This window comes from Fonsecaea monophora (assembly GCF_001642475.1).
Source record: "Fonsecaea monophora strain CBS 269.37 chromosome Unknown Scaff27, whole genome shotgun sequence".
Taxonomy (NCBI): Eukaryota; Fungi; Ascomycota; class Eurotiomycetes; order Chaetothyriales; family Herpotrichiellaceae; genus Fonsecaea; species Fonsecaea monophora.
The window spans coordinates 137,851-156,594 of record NW_019173958.1 but is presented as its reverse complement, the minus strand read 5'-3'; the positions used below and the strand labels follow the sequence as shown (position 1 = coordinate 156,594).

Below are 18,744 nucleotides of genomic sequence, written 5' to 3'. Positions count from 1 at the left end.
CAGATAGGGCGGGGAACAGGTAGACCGGTGGAAGTATTCCAACCTAGCCGTCGGTCACAACGAGTTGATGAGAATATTCCAATCTCGGCGAAGGCAGAAGTGGGGTTATAGACCGAGGAATGGAATAAGCCACAGATCGAGCCATTGTTATCCGCGTGTAAGGCTTCGTATAAGAAAAGATTCTCCTGTTGCGGCTGTGGCCCGAGGGAATATGCCCTATCAAATGTCGTTGCGATCTAGAGGCTATTTTAGTTATTTCCTGGTAGCAAGAGTTGGAGGTATACCTGGATGACTGGGTGGGTCAGAGGGAATCGAGGCCAATCGATCCAACGGATACCGATAGTGCGTATAGTCTCCTGAAAATGTAAAGGAAAATAGAGAAAATTCAACATCGAGCTTGGAAAGAGTGCCCCCACTGTGGCCGTGAATGTCTGGTAGGCATGCCGAGGAAGATTTCGTTGGTGGCAGAAAATGCCAACCGTCCTTGAATGGTAAACGGCCGTAGAAATACCGGAAATGTTCCTGAGATCGTGATACTCATATCGACGAAGAGAACTGCTTTCCAACAAGGGCATTGAAAATTGAAAGGCAGTCCCTTGATTTGGGGACGGTAATACATTCCATTCGATGACAGTGGGAGATTCGGCATCGATGATATTCCGGAGAAAAAGGCCCTGTTATTATTAGTGGAGACTTGAAGGGCAAACCGGCATACTCACATCAGAAAATGCAGAAAGCTTCACAGTTTGAGTGCCGACCTTTCGGAGCGGGACTGTATGGAAAAATATGCCTGCTTCGTGATGGTGAATCTGCTGACTATTACAGTAGAGACCACGGATGCCGAAGTGGTCCCTGCAGATAATCAACGTATCTTGAAGCTGAAGCACTTGACTCTGGCTAGGCACACGGTCAATAACATCTAAGCCCGTTAGATAATCACGACCCCCGAATCTGCTGAATGACATGTATAGCGTCGTTCCAGGCTTGACTTGAAAGCTGACCCAGCGAGGCGGAGAGTACATCTTGTGAATTGCAGCCACCGACGTAGCATGGTATAAGGCGATATATTGTGCAAAATGACCAAGGTAGGAGCAGATCTCGTCAATAACTTCAGACGGAAGTTTCTCGAAAAAAGGGAAAGGATACCATTTCCGAAAGGCTTCGGTCATATGGCTCGACTGATCAATCGAGGGCGGTGTCAAAGGTCTGGCAGCAACGAGACATATGAGTAGGTCGTCGAAAGACGGTGTCCCATTGGCATCTTGGAGCGATGTAAGATGATCTCTGACTGTATTAACACAGTCAGAATGAAGCGGGACTTTTTGGCGACGCTCTTGTTGGTAGCATATCGGACAAATAAGCGGCCTGGGTGGTGGCCACTTTGATACAGCTGTAGGTGTTAGATCTGTCCTTGAGGCCAAAGTTCCTCGACTTACCAGCATCCCTCAGGGGATAGTGGCAGAGCAGACACTGGAATCGTCGATCAGGGCAGCTGCATAACGTGACTGAGGCCATTGAAAGCGCACTGAATCTGGTGTTCTTTCATCTCTGAGGAAGAGAAATGAGGTGGAATAGGGTGCGAGGAAGGGGGCAGGGAGTACGAGGCGAGGAGGTACAGGGTGAGTGACACGTGAGCGGCACGTGAGCCAGATGGAGAAACTACGCGTTCTCACTTCCTGCATTTCAGCCTCGCACATGTCCAATGCCGGTATGTTCAGAAGTCATGGTTCGCCGCAGAAAAAAAGACAGGGATTCTATATGTGTGGATTTTCAATAGTTATTCAGAATTTCGTATACGCAGACCACGTAGGTCTACCGGCCGGCGGGAGCGTTAGTATCGGTCGCTGTGCTGTCCAATGTAAAGCTAGTTGTGACCCTGCATTTCCCGGCTTGACCACTAACTGGTGCCCATGGACTGTTCTCATTAAACACGTCAAAGCTTCGCAAGAGGCCCCAAGAGTCATGCGTTAGGACTCTTCTGGCCTCCGCCGCACCAACACCGTTGTTCCCCGTCTCTCTCCACCTGAACAACGACATCCATTTTCCTCTGCCGTAGATACATCGAGACCCGCTCTCTGACATCTTCTAGATCTGCATGCTGTGAGGCAATGATGTGAATAACACCCAAGACCGTAGGATCGGAGTTTTCGCCGTCACACTTCTTCCCATCACTGTCTTTATGTGAGTGAGAATGCGAATGTGAATGGTCGTCGTGCGTATGGGAATGACCATGGTGGTGGTGATGACCGGGCTCTTTCTTGATGTCTTCGAGCCAGAATTTCGGCACCGTGTAACCCACCACACCGCGGATTTCGGCCACACCACTGAGGATGTCTCGAAGGTTGTATTCAATGTCAGAGTTTAGTGACAACAGGAGGGTTTTTGTCGTTGTCGTGACAAGCGGGATAGTGGACGCAAAGATGAGAACGGCAATGATACATGATGCGAGGGGATCAAACCCGCTCCAACCGGTCCAGCGGACAAGAAGGGTCGATCCCACAACTGCCAGAGAGCCGAGTGCATCGGCCATGATGTGGAGATAGATGCCTTGCATGTTTTCTCCACCATGGTGGTGATCACTCGCTGCCCCTTGTTTGCCTTTCATCGGTGAAGCGGAGGCGATCATAGGAGCTCCGACGATTTCATGGTGGCTATGATCATGTTTATCATCATGATCATGGTCATGGTCATGATGACTGTGGCCATGGCTATGGCTATGACTTCCATGATCGTGCCCGTGTCCGTGCCCGTGTCCGTGCCCATGCCCATGCCCATGCCCATGCCCATGATCGTGAGCACCATGAAAAGCAAAAATGCCCACCAGATTCACAAACAAACCGATCGTGCTGACCACAAGAAGCTCCGCAGTTCGACTGACATCAGCACCAGAGAACAGCCGTTCAATCGCCTCATAGACGATCTCGATACTTATTAGCATCAAGAAAATACCATTGCCTAGCCCTGCAAGGGTATCAATCTTTCCGTATCCGTACGGAAATTTGAGACTGGGAGGCCACTTGCTCATGACAGCAGCACACACCCCAACCAGCAAGGCCACACAGTCGAAGAACATGTGGATACTGTCACTAATCAAGCCCAGGGATCCCGTCAGAACGCCATATGTGGACTGGACCAACATAAAGCAGAGGTTCAATATCATGAAATAGAATATTCGCCGGGACTCGTCGTCCTCCAGTATCCCATGTAGTAATGAGTAGCTTTCAGTCGAGTGAAGGAGGAACTGGGTGGGTTTGGAGAAATTTCTTTTGAAAGTCGGCCGCTTGGTAGCGCCAGGTGATGGATATGCAATCTTTTCTGTATCCCTTCTCTTTGGCAGAAACTGCGAACCCGTGGAATCTTGGGACGGGGCAGGGCTGACATATCGATGCTCGTAAAAATGGGTGTTGACAGGGGGCAACCGGTTGACGCTCATGGCAGCTTCATTCTGCTCAACGATGGAGTCAGAGGGGATTCGCGTCAAGGGGAAGGGGGCCGTGAGGCGGCTGCCCGTTCGACTTCGTTGATGGGAGCGTCCATTCAAGCTCGGGTTTGAATGTAGAGGAGAGTGGGAGTGGGAGTGAGAGTGGGAAGGACCATGAGGATGCCCATGCTTGCAGTTGTCGGTGGCAGCAACAGGCAGGGTGAAGGTGGCGCTCATGGTCCTTTCAGTTGGTCCTGAAGTCTGGGAGGACACTTTGGTGTTTGGTGAACATTCGCCCTCGTTGTGGCCGCTCCCAATAAAGACTCGACGAAGATGGTGCCACCAACGTTGCTGTGTTCACCAGGCAGCAAGGGATTGTTGACGCGACTGAGGTGATTTCCGATCTCTCGATAGGCGCAGGCGGGGGTTGAGAGAAGAATGGTCTGGGGAAAGAGATTACAAGGATAGCTAGCTATACATTTCTCGTCTAGTCTGCTGCCCCTGGCCAACGATGTCAGTGGGCAGCAGTAGCAATAGTAGCAGCAACATATTTCAAGGGGTAACAAACTCTGAAGGGTGGTGGAGAGGCCACGAGAGGCGTATCCCCATCCCGCTGCACCTCTGCATCTCGCGCATCTCGGCATGCAACTTCGCTCGTATCCATGATTGGCTTCCCTTCCCCTTTTTTGGGACTCTTCGAGCCTCTTCCCGCCCCTACCAACTTCGAGTCTAAACCGCTTCCATCTATCTGACCACCCTGGACATTCTGACTGGTCGACGTCATTCTTCTTTCACCTCTTTGGTGATTCTCTGCAAGACAAGCATCGCAAGAAGCAGCGACACCGCTCCAAGAGGATGCTATTGACAGTATTGGTGGCTATCTCCACCATTTTTACCGTTCTGCTACTCCTGCTCCCCTCCCCAGGACGTGCTGCGGATCAGCAATGTTCGGTCCAGGTTGTGGTGCTGGGCGATCTGGGCCGTAGTCCCCGGATGCAATATCATGCTTTGAGTATCGCAACCCACGGTGGCCGTGTTCAACTTGTTGGTTACAGAGGTGAGGGCTATAACTGCTCGAGACAGCCATTTTGGGCACCAGCCTAATAGAATGTGTCCAGAGACTGATCCATTACCCGAGCTGGTTGCGCATCCGGCGGTCACAGTGGTCCCGTTAACACCTGCTCCTCGGTGGCTTCAAACTGGCAACAAGCTCTTGTTTCTTCTATTTGGCCCACTGAAAGTTCTCCTGCAGACATGGACGCTTTGGAACACTTTGAGCTACGCCACTGCTCCTTCTAAATGGATGCTTGTGCAGGTATATCTTTGCTCCTCGTTGTTGCTGACTCGTGCTAATGAATCGTGTGTAGAATCCGCCCTCTATCCCTACTTTACTGGTTGTGACTGCTGTGTGTTTCTTTCGGCGGACTCGGCTCATCGTCGACTGGCATAATTTTGGGTATTCCATCCTGGCTCTGAAGCTCGGCGCAGATCACCCTCTGGTTGCCATCTCCAAATTGTACGAAATCGGCCTGGCGAAGGCTGCGACTGCAAACTTTTCCGTCACAGACGCCATGGCTCGAGTTTTGAAATCGGATTACAAGATCACTGCTCCCATCTTGACTTTGCATGATCGACCAGCCGACTTGTATCAGCCTTTGACAGCTCCCAAACGGATAGCCTTCTTGCAGCGTTACCCACTCATCCGAGAACATTTCAATGCAATTGTAGAGGCAAAGGCAAGGTTGATCGTCTCTTCAACCTCATGGACTGCTGACGAAGACTTTGGTCTTCTCCTGGATGCTCTCTGTGCCTACTCTGCCAGCGCCACCTCTTCCCATCCACATCTTCCAGAACTTGTCGTTGTTATCACCGGGAAAGGACCTCAACAGCAACGTTATCTCGACAAAATTCGGGAGTTGCGGTCTGCACAAGTTCTGGAAATGGTGAGCATCTATACCGACTGGCTTAGCTTCGAAGACTACGCTCTTCTATTGGGTTCTGCAGATCTCGGTGTGTCCCTACATACCAGCAGCAGCGGGGTTGACCTGCCCATGAAGGTGGTCGATATGTTTGGCGCGGGACTTCCTGTAGCGGGCTGGAGCAGCTTTGCTGCGTGGTCGGAGCTAGTGACGGAGAATGTCAATGGCAAAGGCTTTGGCAGCTCAGAAGAACTGGCAGACATCCTCCAGGACTTGTTTGATCCCAAATCACAACAACTTACAACACTAAAGGATGGAGCTGTGAGGGAGAGTCAACGGCGATGGGGTTCCGAGTGGAATCCAGTCGCTGGCAAGCTCTTCGGTCTAGCAACCTGATCTCAACCTCCACCGAGATAAGACATGTCAGCCCTCGATGTTACGAAACTCTCAAGGCTGAGAAGCCTGCGTCCGGGGGCACATCTCAGAATACATTGGGGCCTCGAATCTAATTCATTCCAGAGCCACCTCGTACTGATCTTTGTCCTGTGGTCCAGAGCCGTCTTGACAAGCAACGCTTGAACGCAACATCTTCGGCCCTCTTTGCTTGTTTGTTGAAGCTTCTACATGCCGAGCGAGATGCGTCATGGAGCACAATCGGCAGCTGGTTCTACAACGACTTGTGAAGAGCCAAGCCTGTCGGCGCACACCATCAAGAGAAGACCCAAAGTTGAAAAGCCGATGCCAGAACTCTTGGTATGCTCCTCATTCTGAGGAAGCTATTTGATTGTTCAAACGGCGGCGGAGATCAGCACGACAGTCTAGCTGCATTCTCAAGCAACCCTATCAAAGACGGCAATTAGCCGACATATCCGGATGGGCCATGAAGCCAAGACACCAACGCGAATGCTGCAAGGCGTTACGAACAGATGCACGCATTTATGCCCAGATTGATCATTAAACTCAGGAGATTATGCCGTTGGTCCCGCACGGGCTGTCAGATATGGCCCTCTTCTGCTCCTGCTCTGCATTGCCAAGGGCACGGAGGAGTCCACCTTGATCCTTTATGATAATAAGTCGTCGTCAGCCTGCTGCATAAAGGAAGACCCAGGCCTTTCGGAATTCTTGGTGGCGCGATACATTCTGTCAATGCGGGAAATCTTTCGAAGCGTGTGGTCAACATATCCTCGCAGAGAGGGATTAGCTTACTTTGAACCCATCCGTGAAACGCCACCTGGTGCCACGGAGTCTGGTCCTACATCATGACGGATCTCACTGCGGTAAGTTTCTGGAGAAACGATTTGGCGAAAACGCCAGGCATTCCTCTATATCTTGGCCGTGAAGTTCTGTCCTCCGGTCCTTGTTGCCTTGTTATAGTTGCTGCCTCTCGTCTTCTCGTCCGGCACCAGTCTTGAAGAACAGAAAGTACTCTGCTGATGGCGTCAATCCTTCAGCACGCACGGCGAGTAGCATGGGACAGCCACAAGCGTGATGGTCACCCTAGCCGTGGAATCAGAAAGCTGTCGCGATCGGCTCCATTGTCTCTGTTCATCGAAGCATTGGAAGCAGATGGCTGTGTGATAGTCAAGGACTTTACCGATGAAGCCACGCTTGAAAAAGCGGACTCGGAGGTCCACCCGTGGCTTGATCAGCAAGCCAACGGGGTGAAAGTGGGCGGCAAGTTCTCTCACTTTTTGTGAAACTTTCCACTCTGGCATTATACTGACTGGCTTCAAGCGCTTCAAGGCAAAACAAGAACGGTGACCAGGCTCGTCGGGAAAAGCGCAACGGTAAGAGAGAAGTTCTTTGCCGATCCGCTCTACCAAGATTTGTGCGAACATTTTCTGGCACTTGAGACGACCCATTACTACGGCAACAAGCCCGTTACCACGACGAGCCACCCGCTTCTCTCTATCGCAATTGCATTTGATATCCCTCCTGGCACCCCTGCGCAAAATCTTCACCGCGATGACAAGAATCATCATGCTCGCCATAGTCATGCCGACAAATACACGAAGGGACGCGACATACTGTTAGGACTGTTTGTTCCAGGGTGCGATACCACCAAGGCCAATGGTGCCACAAGGGTCGTTCCTGGCAGCCACCTGTGGGGCGACGATATGCCCGATTTCGGGGCCGATGGTACCCGTGGAGTTGTTGACGCAGAGATGCGCATGGGAGAGGCATTCATTATGCTGGGAAGTCTCTATCACGGAGGTGGAGCGTATGAGAAGCCTTTGGGGACGGCAAAAGAGGGCGCCAAGGAGAGCAGAACGGTCTATGCCATGTTCTCATGCACCGGCGTGCATCGGCAGGAAGAGGTATCATTTCTGTCGTATTCAATCGACGAAGTCAAAACATACTCGAAGATTGTGCAAGAACGACTAGGCTGGAAGCAAAGCGAGCCGAATCTAGGCTGGGTCGACTTGAAGAGTCCGGAATTCCTCCTTGCGCAGTGAAGATGCCAAGTGTGCGTTCTCATCAGTCATCAAGACTTGGAGCAAGCACGGTACAGCTGAATCTGACATCGCCGCTGCCTGCCTCCTCCTCACGTTTGAGGAATGGGAATGGCCCCAAGCTGAGCGCTTTATCGCTCAGGACATCTTCATCTTCCTCAAGCACGCCAAGATCGACCGGCCCTTTTCTTCTGCCTTCCAACTCCCACAGATGTCCGTCCTTTCCCTTGACGAATGCAATGAAAGCATGACCAGGATCTTCTCCTAGTGGTGGCGCGGTGCTATCTCCCGACTGGGCAGCTGCGGCGTGAGCAATCTCTAGCATTTCTGAGTCGTGAAGGAACTGAGCTCGCTCGACGGGCTTAAGGGGAGTTGTGTCTTTGATCAATTTGTCGAGGTCACTCCCTTCCTGGATGAAGTCGGCTGCGGTCCCGTTGGTCGTGCAATGGAGGAGACCAATGAGGCCACAGGCGTGGTGGATTGTTTGGCGGTAAAACATGACGGGTTCTCCGGGCCCTGAGCCATCGTAGCCAGCTTCGGCCTCATTAGACCTGTTGTAGTAGGCTTCGGCGGTTGCTGAGGTTGGGTAGGTGAACAAGAGAGCACTGGCTGGTCGAGGTAAAAATGCCAACAAGTCGGGATCAGTTAGGCTGTAGGCGTCGTGGAACGAGAATGCTGGAGATAGTCCAAGTCGATGGGCCAGTCTGGTCATGACTTCTGGGTTATTTTCTGTCAATATAAGAGGGGCGTGGATCAGCATATTTCTCCCGCACACCCAGGGTTGGGACTGAGTTTACCTAGTGGAATGAAAGTCTTTTGAGCAGACATCGTGGTGTTGCAGCCAGATCACAGAGAACTCTCTTCTTTCCATTCATCGACTAGGCTTGGAGTGAGGGTAGAAACAAAGGTGAAGTTCAGTTCAGCATAAACTCCCGATATTCAATGCATAAGGCAGCCTCGCATGACGTACCCAGGGGCGATGGACATACCAAGGCTGAAGTTCGATGCGGTGCCTGGACGCGGAGAAATTGGCCCTGCGATGACTTTATCGCGTCACACCATGCTCGATGTTCTTGCTTCCCAATTGCGTGACAGTGACCACGTCTTTGACTGATATATCTCCTTCGTGAAATTGACGACAAGACAAGCTTATGCTCGAGCATGCGGTCCCAACAATAACACTTTCTTCCTAACATTGGTCCTATGCGTGCCACCCTGCCTGGGCGACCTCAATCTAAGCGACAGGCCCTTTGCACCGCGCAGTGGTGCGGCCTGCGTCTGGTCGTGAGTTGGCTCCCACTCTATCATCATCAGTTGCAATCTTGACAGCGGCACTAGGCATATATCTCCGGCAATGCTGCCGTCATTCTCAGCGGCCCTCAGACTATTCTCCAGACCATCTACGTCGACACGGTTGATTCGCTCACGGCGATAACCCTCGAAGAGACCACCGGCCGGATAGCCCTTTGTGACGAACGCCATGTCTATATCTACAGACCCGTCGGTCACGAGGAGGGTGTGTTGAAATGGACTCTGGTCTACGAGTTGGACAATCCTGCTGAACTGCGGGTGGAATCTTTGTCCTGGGGATCTTCTCAAGAACTTCTACTGGGTGGTTCCAGGCTGGTGCTGTGGTTCATACCTGAGTCTGGCGCGCCGATGATCGTTTGGAACCAGCCACTGGCATATCCCACGGCACTCGCATACCTTTCTCCTGACAGCAGCTTCATAGCCTCCGTGGGCCAATATGACCGGCTCGTCAAAATATGGAGACGGCTTTCGTATGAAGTTGACGGCACCAGATTCGATGTCTCCTATCTACCACATCCGGCGGCGGTCACAAATCTGCACTGGCGCAAACCATGGCATCAGGAACAGAACTTGGACAACCTGCTCTATACCTTTTGCTCCGACAATCACGTCCGCGCCTGGACCACTTTTGATCCCCACGCCTTGACCGTCCTACAATTGGTGGGCGATATCAACATGTACTCCTCGATCCAGCCACGGAGGCTGAGTGCAAGTTCCATCAGCACGAAACGATATGCCTTTATCATCGACAGCCGTGACTTTTCGACGGCCACAGAAAAGGCTGTCCAGAACTCAATCGCCAAAACCGCGGACCATGCTCTCGAGCATCTCATCGAGATTGCCAATCGGAGTCCAGAAATCTGCGTCGTTCTCGACGGACTAGGTCACATGTCTGTGTGGGGGTTGGAAAATGCTGGGTACAAGAACAGAATACTCTCTTCTGTATTTCACATCTCCCACGTCGATGGCATGAATATCCATGTTCCACAGCTGAGCGACCCATTGGAAGACTATGTACAATTCTGCATCTTTGCCGGTGGCAGGACTGCATCGTCGGTGTCAATTCTCCTGCACTCTTTTGCAGGTGATATTGACTGGTACGACAGTCAGATCACGCATCTGTTCGACACAGCCGTGAGACACGACAGGACTGAACTGATTTCTACCCTGGCGGGACATGGTGCACCAGTCATGCGGATCGTTCGAAATGTGGTTGGCAATGTCGTGTTATCCAGTACAGACGACGGTAACACCAGCATTTGGCAGCACGAAGGAAAACTATCAAGTGCTCCCCTGCTGCGGCGGAGCTCATTTAACGTCACCGTCGAAATCAAAGACGCCGTTATCTTGTCCCGTGGGAGATACGCAGCAATTCTGAGTCGCCATGGTCTCGAGCTGTGGGACATTCGCGAGGCAAAAGCCAAACGACTCGGAGTTTGGGAATCCGAAGGGAACCGCTTGCCGATGCGCATTACACAAAGTCGAATCGCTAGCGAACGAGAACTCACCAGTCGAGTTATTGTGGGGTATCATGCAGACGGGACCGTGGAGGCCTGGGAGCTGCTGCTTCCAGCAAATGAATCAGGCGCAACAAATGGTTATCGCGAGATGATACGATCATTAGGGGACGTTAGTCTACACGTCCACAATCGATACAACTCCCTGATCTCCGTTTGTGACAATATGAGCACGAACAATCGACCCACTGATCCGCGCGAGATCAACGCCCTCGGCTTCGCCGCAGCACTTGCCAAAGAAGGAACCCTGGAGATGGTCAGATCCCAGGAAGAGACAGATTCCACAAAGCCACATCTCTTCTCGGGTGCTTTGATCGAGACTAATATTCGCCGGCCCCAGGCGATCAGCGCAAGCGGCTACGGCAAGATTGTGGTGGTCAACGATGACAGTACGAGCCTCAGCATATGGGACGCCAAAACCGGTTCGTGGGAGTATGAACATGAGCTCGATGGAACCGACACAATTCATTCATTCGCATGGGCTGTCTCACCACAGGGCTTTGCTTTGGTTGCAGTCTGCTTTGACTATCACATTGTCATTCTAGGTCAGGTCCGATATGCTTACCGAGAGCGTGAGTCGGCATGGGTAGATTTGCGGCACATCAGAATAAGAGACTTTACCACCCACTCAATTGGGGATTTGTGCTGGCTAAAAAGCGGTGATCTCGTTGTGGGAGCTGGCATCCAGCTTTTCATCTTCGAGGGATACGCTAGGAGTCATCACAACCAGTCCGCCAGGCCTCTTCGAGATGTGCGAGCAAAGATGCGGACCAACGAAACTTTTGCCATGATGGCATTGTTGAACACTTTGGTCCCTGTCTTCCACCCCACGTTTCTCACCCTCCTTACATGCATCGAAGGGTTGGCAGCAACGAAGGACGTGTTGTATCATCTGCATCGGGATCTCAAGTACTTCACTGAGGAGGATGAACTGTCCAGCCTGCTTAATATCGAACCCGACAGGATTACAAGTGCAGCCAGCTCGACCCAAACGGTCGACAAACCATACTATACCACGAACGGTGATCTAAACGGGGACACAGAGAATCTACCGGTCTCAGATTATGCAGAAGGTCTAGAAGGCAATTTGCGACGATATAGATTGTGGCAGCTCACCAACAAGGAACAATCCGAAATAGCGAAACAGGTCGAGGTTGTCTCCGAATTAGAGAAACACGAGGAGTCGGTCGATGCTAATGGTCAGCGCTACCTTCACGCGCTGTACACGTGCGGCGATGAAGGCGTCCCATGGAGTGCCATTGCATTCGCGTCGTTGAGCACATCCCAAGAGATTCTTGTTGACTTGGTCACCCGCCTGTACGGTGGCAAACTCACCTGGGATGCTGCGCGTAAGTCAGGACTGTTTTGTTGGCTCTCCGATGTGGAAGCTCTTCGACAGCAAATGGAGAATGTTGGTCGAATCGAGTTTACAAAGAACGAAGACCGCAACCCAGTGGATTGTTCACTGTATTATCTCGCCCTTCGCAAGAAATCCGTCCTATTGGGACTTTGGAGAATGTCCATCGGGGTGAGAGAAAAAGAAAATACCATGAAGCTGTTGGCGAACAACTTTGACGATCCGAGATGGAAGGCCAGTGCGCTGAAGAACGCGTATGCCTTGCTCAGCAAACGGCGCTTTCACTACGCGGCTGCCTTCTTCTTGCTAGGGGACAGTCCGTGGGACGCGATCAATGTCTGCATACATCAACTACAAGATTTGCAGCTCGCCATTGCTATCGCGAGGGTCTACGAGAGCGAAAGCAACAAGCAATCCTCCACTCTAGCACGGTTAATGGAACAGACCGTTCTACCCTTGGCAATTAGTAGCGAGCAAGGACGGTGGATGGCAAGTTGGGCGTACGCGGCGATCCTTGATCAAAAGGACATGGCCATTCAGGTCTTGGTGCACCCTGTGCATAAAATTGTGGGCAAACCATTGCTAGACAGATACGAGGGGGAAGGGATGGTGGGATCACTCAGCTACGCCGCAAACGACCCTCTTCTGACACTGTTATACACCCAACTTCGCGCGCAATTGGTGAAGTGCAACGAATGGCGCAGCGAGGTCATCAGCGCAAGAGATGAGTGGGGATTCGTCATGCGTTGCGTGAGGCAGTATATCCACATGGGATGCGACGTTCTTGCCCTGTCCCTCGTCCGAGATTGGGAGTTTGTCCCCGAAACCCCTGACCGGACGGTCATACCGGATGAAGTTCCACGGCCGCCTAGTCCGGGCATCCAGCGGCGCAAGACGTTCTACGATCTCGAAAAGGAGGAGGACGAGGAGAATCTGCCCCTGGCCGAGAAAGCGAAGGAGCAGACAAAGAAGAAGCCGCCGCCGCCGCCGCCCACCATGTTTGAGGAGCCGAGCGCCGACAGTCTTCTGGACAGTTTTGGGTTTTGATTCTCATGTGATCGTGATTCTGATTCTGAGCGATGGGAATCACAACCGATTGTTTTAGTATTTGTTTTAGACAGACTTTGAGCCACGAAATTCCTATCGTCTTGTTCTAGTTGGTCCAACCACCCCGTCCACGTCCCACGTCCACGTCCACGTCCACTGCCTGTTCGTTCCTTTGGGCTGTTTCGATGGGAAGACTGGAGATACGAGAGGCGTAGCATTGTCATATTGTTTGTTAGATATTGCATCAGTAATTCGGTGCTCCCTCGAGCAGGCTCGCCACGACGAGACGAGGAAGGATAACTTAACAGTCAGGAGATTTTCCATTCTTACACTTGACAGGATACTTACTATATATACTGATCGAGTACAATACTCGTAGGTTTATCCGTGGTGGTATGGATGGATGGAGGTCTGATATATATATATATATATATATGTATTTGGGTTACCACGTGCCAATTCATTGTAGTGCTATAGATAATAGTAGTAGTAGTAGTGGTAGGTAGTGCTGTTGGAAGGGGCGGTGGTATCTACTACTGACTGGTACAACATGACGAATATGTATCTACTGTATCTATCCGTCTACCTACGTACATACTTGCCGGCCCATCCATCCATCCATCCAGCTATCCTGTCTCACGTCGAGGTTGTGTGTATACATATGTACATGGGGTGGAGGACGAGACCGTGTAAGAAAAAAAAAAAAAAGGAATGGGTGGTTAAAGGGAACCCACATCTGCTCACGCGTCCGTCGGTGATGGGAAACGGTGGGTTATCCATATACTGAGGTCTCCAAACCCTCCAGAGCGACTAGTAAGAAGATGAGGACGAGAGAGATTACAATGATAGGGACGACGACAACAACGGTAAACGTATGCAAAGCTCACACACCAAGCTTTTCCGGATCGTCGCCCTGGTCTTCGACGGCCCTCTCGTCCCGGTCGATCTGGTCGACCAACATCTCCTCGCGACGGAGCACGTCCTCGTCCAGATCGACCCAGCCAATCTCCCTCAAAATCGGGCCCGTCATGTGCAGGTACTTGAGGTGGCCGTCGACGCGGGCCGAGAGGTCAAAGTTCTCGACGCCGACGACGCCCTCAATGTCCTGCAGGCCCGCCACCGATATCTGCGCGCTGCTGGTGCGGTACAGGAAGGCGAGGATGTAGTCCTGGCGGGAGTAGACGTTGACGAGGCGGCCGGCGACGACGGAGCGCATGGCGCGCCACTGCGCGGCGTCGGCGGGGACGGGCGCGCCCATGAGCACGACGTGGTCGACCAGACCAAAGGCCCCGCGCTTGGCCAGCGTCAGCAGGCACGAGTAGACGACCCGCGCGCCCAGGGACTGTCCGATCAGCGAGACAGGCCGTTCTCCTTGTACGCGGTTGATGAGCGCGTCGGCCAGCACCTCGCCGGCCTTGACGGCACGCATCTTGGCGATGCCAAACGGCGAGTCCACCAGCCTGATGGCCTTGCGGATTGCCAGCGGCGCCATAACCGCCGACCATACGGCCGCAAAGATGGTCCGCTTGATGAGCTCTCGCCGAATCTGCGACCATGCCTGGCTGACCACAAAGTCTTTCAGCGCGGACCCCAGATTCAGCAGGGCTTGCAACTCCCACCGCAGCGCGAACGGTTCGCCGCCCTCGCCCAGCACGCGCCAGGGCAAGGTGACCTGTTCTTCCTCGGTCAGCCAGCCGGAGATGCCGACCGTGATCCGCAGCCGACGCCGCTGTTTTTGGACTTCTTCCGCGTCATCCTCTCGGCCATTGATGGGGAGGAAGGCAAAGTCGTCGATCTCCTTTGAGTACTTGTCCATTGCCTGGCTGGTCATTCTCGCCCCGTAGGCGCCGAACAGGCCACCCACAAGCACCGAGCTCCCGGCCAGGGCGCCCAGATACCCTGCTGCGGCGGTGGCCCCAAGCCCCAACCCGCCCATGAGTGTGCCCACCCCAGCCGCCAGGAGAGGCGCAGCGAGGCCGCCAGTGATTCCAATCAGTGCGGCCCCAGCCACGCCGGCGACCCCGATCTTCCACTTCCTCGCCGTAGACGATGCCTGTTGAGCCTTCTGAGTGGATTCGCTGGCATCCATCTTCGCCGCAGCGGTCAGAAGGCCATACGCTGTATCTTTCTCCATCTTGGACACTTCTCCAACGTTGACGCCAAGGGACATGGCGAGACGTACAAGGAGGACGCGAGAATGGGCACGGTAGGCTTCGAGACTTAGCAGGAGGAGGAGGATTGCCTTGATGATTGTCGAGCGTTCGCCTTGGCTCAGATTTGCCAGCGGGGTCTGTACTGGCGGAAACACTTTGAGCAGCTTGCTGTTGGCTTCCAGCTCAAGATTGGATGGCTGGTACTGTTGCTGAGCGGCCTCGGTGGCAAGTCTGCGCGCTTGTTCAAGATTCTTGTTCTGCACGGCTTCGTCGCGAGAATTGACCACCTCGCCGACGCGGAGGATAACGCTTTCAGCCCAGTTGTCGAAAAAGGCCAGTGCCGCACTCTTCAACGCTTTGGATTCAGGAGTGGGCGTCGTCAGCAGGGTATCTTGCGGCTCTGCTCCGACGCCTCGAGGCTCGTCCTCATCAACGCGGTTTTCTGGACTCTCCAACGAAGCCTCTCTAGATTGTTCGTCAACCTCCTCACTCTGCTGCGCCGACAAGCTCAACTTCGAGACCTCAGCGGCGGCCTTGTCTGGTTCAGCTTCTCCCGCCCCCGTAGGATCCGCTTTCGGTTTAGGTTTCGGCCGCTCATCAAATGTTCGCACAAGACTTCTCCTCATCTCCTCGATGGTCTGAGAGATGAGCAATGTCAAATCTGCCCGCTCTTCGCGGGTGAGAAGGGTCCCTAGAGACTGGTCGTCCTCTGCTTTCCGTTGGTGATCGCCGCCACTGTGGGGACGGCTGAAGCCCCCCGGCCGCTGCTGGGGGATGGCGGCATTGACCCTGTTTTTGAGAGACGAGAGTGAAGGCATCCTCTCTGGTCTGCTGTCTCTCAAGAGGTATTTCGTGGTTGGTTTAGTACCGTTTTGGGCGTGATATTGACCGATGAGAAAGCATTGTCATGCTACAGGGGAAGATTGAGACGCTCTGTTATATGAGGCTGATGAGGTCAAGAGTACCGAGTACTCGCGTAAATACTTGAACTTGTAAGCTGACAAGCTGTGACGTGTGCCAAGAGCTTCACAGCCTTGTCGGTGCAGGTCATTGTGACAAGGCTGCATGACATGTGAAGATACTACGAAGACGCTCCTTGTGGGTAAAGATGTATTTTGTGGCTTTTGTTCTCCTGGTGTAATCATCTAAATTCTGAGTAGCAGTGTGTTGGTGAAATACAAAACCCCGTAGATACCCTCCAAATGACGGCATTTGACATGGCAGAACCTCTCAAAAGATCCTCAAGACATTCCTTTATACTTCCCACAGCTTCTATACCATTTGTTCTCGGTCATTCTTCTTCACTGACCTCACTCTCATCATCTTGTATAGTTCCATTCGCCATCCCGATGCCCAAGCCAATACCCCTATCTTCGTTCTCGTCCTCTTCTTCCAAAGCAGCCTCCAGTGCAGCTTCGAGGAGATCTTCATCATCGTCATCGTGGGAAACGATTGGTTCAGGGGGTGTTGGCGGGGCTTGGTCAATCTGCGGTTGCTGTTGGTGTGGTCGATGACCTCGACTTCCACCGCCATCGTCCTCATCCGAGTCATGCGAATCACCATCTTGTGCCATCGAAACGTCACCTCTATTTGGCACAGCAACGCTTTTCTCCCTTGGGCTGCCTAGCTCGAATTCTTCGACATCTTCATCTTCGTCCGCAGAAGAGGCAGCTTCGACATCTTTCATCGTCACGTCCCTATCTCTATCTCTATCTCTGCCAGGGCGACCCCTAGCAGGCTCCTCCACAGGCCGTTTGGGATCCGGCCTTGAAGAGGACCGGCCAACATTCGAACTGAGGCCACCAATTGGTGTCGCGGTATGACTGCGAAACATCTCTGGGTCCACTCTCCCGCGTCGAAAGCGGCCGTTGTCCGGAGGGGGGCTACCCATGTCGATTTCCAAGTCGCCATCGTCATCGTTGATGATGATATGGGGTGAGCTGCCGATATTGCCTGAGACATTCCGAGCGTGCCCTTTTCCGGTCTTTGGCTGATTTGGTCTGGTCGCGGCTGCGTTCGTTGGCTTAGAAGCAGCTTCATTGTCTTCATCAGAGTCAGAAACGCGGGCTTTACTGAGTGGTTGGGTAGACTTAGGAACGTCTCGCTTAGTGGACGCCTTGGCAGCTGGGGCACGACCAGCCCCTCGGGATACGTCTTCGGGCTTTTTCTTTCGCTGTTGAGATACTTTGGAGGCAGCCGGCACGGAGGTTGGTCGAGACTGCGGTGTAGTAGGTAAGAATCTGTTTCCTGGAAGAGCAGGCGTGGATGTCCCACTCAGTGGAGTTCGGCTGCCTGGAATAGGCGTACGGTTGCCCGGTACGTTTGATGACTTTTCGAAAGTTTCGCGTGCTTCGGCCAGGAAATTTCGGAAGTCGTAAGGGTTGGAAGGATCTGGGGTCTCGTCATCCGAAGGCGACGCTGGAGGGGCTTTTGCTGCTGACTGTTTTGTCGACGTCTGAGGCTGGCCAGATAGTTGTGGCAGTGCCCGAACGTCTGTAGACGACATGCCCGGTGCCACCTTCAGGTTCATGTCCAGGGACGCCGAGATGGCTTCTAGGACGAAGGCCGACTTTGCCCGGTCGAAAACGAGAGCTAGGGACCTCGACTGATCTTCAGGCGCTCCGGATTGTTCCGCAGGCGATTTGCCAACATACTGGTACTCGGCGGAATCACCGTCAGATACATCGAGGTGGTATCGCTCACCAGCCTTTCTCAGGCGACTTTCTCGAGTCTCAAAACCGGATTTGGGTTGCCAGTTGTATCGAATGTTCAGAAACATATCCTGTGCTTTTGCATCGGTCTTGAGACTGTCTCCAAGAATGATGGGATAGTCTCCCGACTGCCGGGGATCCACCAAGCCTGAAGGCTTGCTCGGATGGATGGCAGGCGATGCCATGGTGCTATTCTACCAAGTCACGGTCCTGATGGAGAGTAGAGATAGCCAAAAACTTGGGGAGCGGAAACTCAGGCCGGGGGGATGAAACAAGGCTAGAAGAGGCGCATAGATCGGCATGAGAATTGTCAGAGATAGCGAGCGAGCGACGACTGTGGGGTAGGTGACATCTCACGAACAGAGAGTCACTGGAAGATTCGGGGTCAGTCCATCGTTGGAAGACAACAAGGATGGGACATGGGAAAGTGAGGAGTGAGTTGCTGATGACATAAAGGAACAAGGGAAGGTAAACCAGGAACAAAGAAGTTATCCAGTTAAAGGACGCGGCTCGGCGGTTCTTCCGGCTCCGCTTCGGCTAAATTTCCCCGAGTTAAAAATAATTACTTCGACCCGCACACATTTTGGTAGAGCACATGCTTGTCTCAGCCTCGTCCATATTTGTAACAACAGCAATTGAATTTGCGAGAGGGCTTTCTGGATTCTTAGAAAGACACAACTAGTACTTGAGCATGGTAGGCAGAATCATCCTACCTACGTATGGTCCTCTCATCGGCGAAACCCAGATGCTGGTAAGCCAGACATATCAATACCGCCGATAAGCCCATTCTGGTTCTATCAGAAATCACCCAACCGAAAACTAACGAGAGGTTCCGTCCTTTGGCACAAACCTGTC

The 18,744-nt window shown here is 52.8% G+C and overlaps 7 protein-coding genes across 7 annotated transcripts; 3 read left to right on the top strand and 4 right to left on the bottom strand.

The window, feature by feature from the left end:
• Positions 1–1,960: 1,960 nt before the first annotated feature.
• Positions 1,961–3,658, bottom strand: AYO21_04687 (hypothetical protein; the record flags this gene model as incomplete). Its single annotated transcript, XM_022654659.1, has 1 exon — positions 1,961–3,658. One exon carries the CDS (start codon positions 3,656–3,658, stop codon positions 1,961–1,963), a length of 1,698 nt encoding a protein of 565 aa, XP_022513026.1.
• Positions 3,659–4,276: 618 nt separating this feature from the next.
• AYO21_04686 (hypothetical protein) lies at positions 4,277–5,736 on the top strand (the record flags this gene model as incomplete). The annotated part of the gene is made up of 3 exons (XM_022654658.1): positions 4,277–4,478; positions 4,540–4,736; positions 4,789–5,736. The coding sequence occupies 3 exons, from the start codon at positions 4,277–4,279 to the stop codon at positions 5,734–5,736; spliced, it is 1,347 nt and encodes a 448-aa protein (XP_022513025.1).
• Positions 5,737–6,773: 1,037 nt separating this feature from the next.
• Positions 6,774–7,796, top strand: AYO21_04685 (hypothetical protein; the record flags this gene model as incomplete). The annotated part of the gene is made up of 2 exons (XM_022654657.1): positions 6,774–7,033; positions 7,106–7,796. 2 exons carry the CDS (start codon positions 6,774–6,776, stop codon positions 7,794–7,796), a joined length of 951 nt encoding a protein of 316 aa, XP_022513024.1.
• A 22-nt stretch (positions 7,797–7,818) lies between these two features.
• On the bottom strand, positions 7,819–8,553 carry AYO21_04684 (hypothetical protein; the record flags this gene model as incomplete). The annotated part of the gene is made up of 1 exon (XM_022654656.1): positions 7,819–8,553. One exon carries the CDS (start codon positions 8,551–8,553, stop codon positions 7,819–7,821), a length of 735 nt encoding a protein of 244 aa, XP_022513023.1.
• Positions 8,554–8,996: 443 nt separating this feature from the next.
• AYO21_04683 (hypothetical protein) lies at positions 8,997–13,025 on the top strand (the record flags this gene model as incomplete). The annotated part of the gene is made up of 2 exons (XM_022654655.1): positions 8,997–9,077; positions 9,132–13,025. 2 exons carry the CDS (start codon positions 8,997–8,999, stop codon positions 13,023–13,025), a joined length of 3,975 nt encoding a protein of 1,324 aa, XP_022513022.1.
• Positions 13,026–13,908: 883 nt separating this feature from the next.
• On the bottom strand, positions 13,909–15,996 carry AYO21_04682 (hypothetical protein; the record flags this gene model as incomplete). Its single annotated transcript, XM_022654654.1, has 1 exon — positions 13,909–15,996. One exon carries the CDS (start codon positions 15,994–15,996, stop codon positions 13,909–13,911), a length of 2,088 nt encoding a protein of 695 aa, XP_022513021.1.
• Positions 15,997–16,469: 473 nt separating this feature from the next.
• Positions 16,470–18,074, bottom strand: AYO21_04681 (hypothetical protein; the record flags this gene model as incomplete). The annotated part of the gene is made up of 1 exon (XM_022654653.1): positions 16,470–18,074. One exon carries the CDS (start codon positions 18,072–18,074, stop codon positions 16,470–16,472), a length of 1,605 nt encoding a protein of 534 aa, XP_022513020.1.
• Between the last annotated feature and the right edge of the window lie 670 nt (positions 18,075–18,744).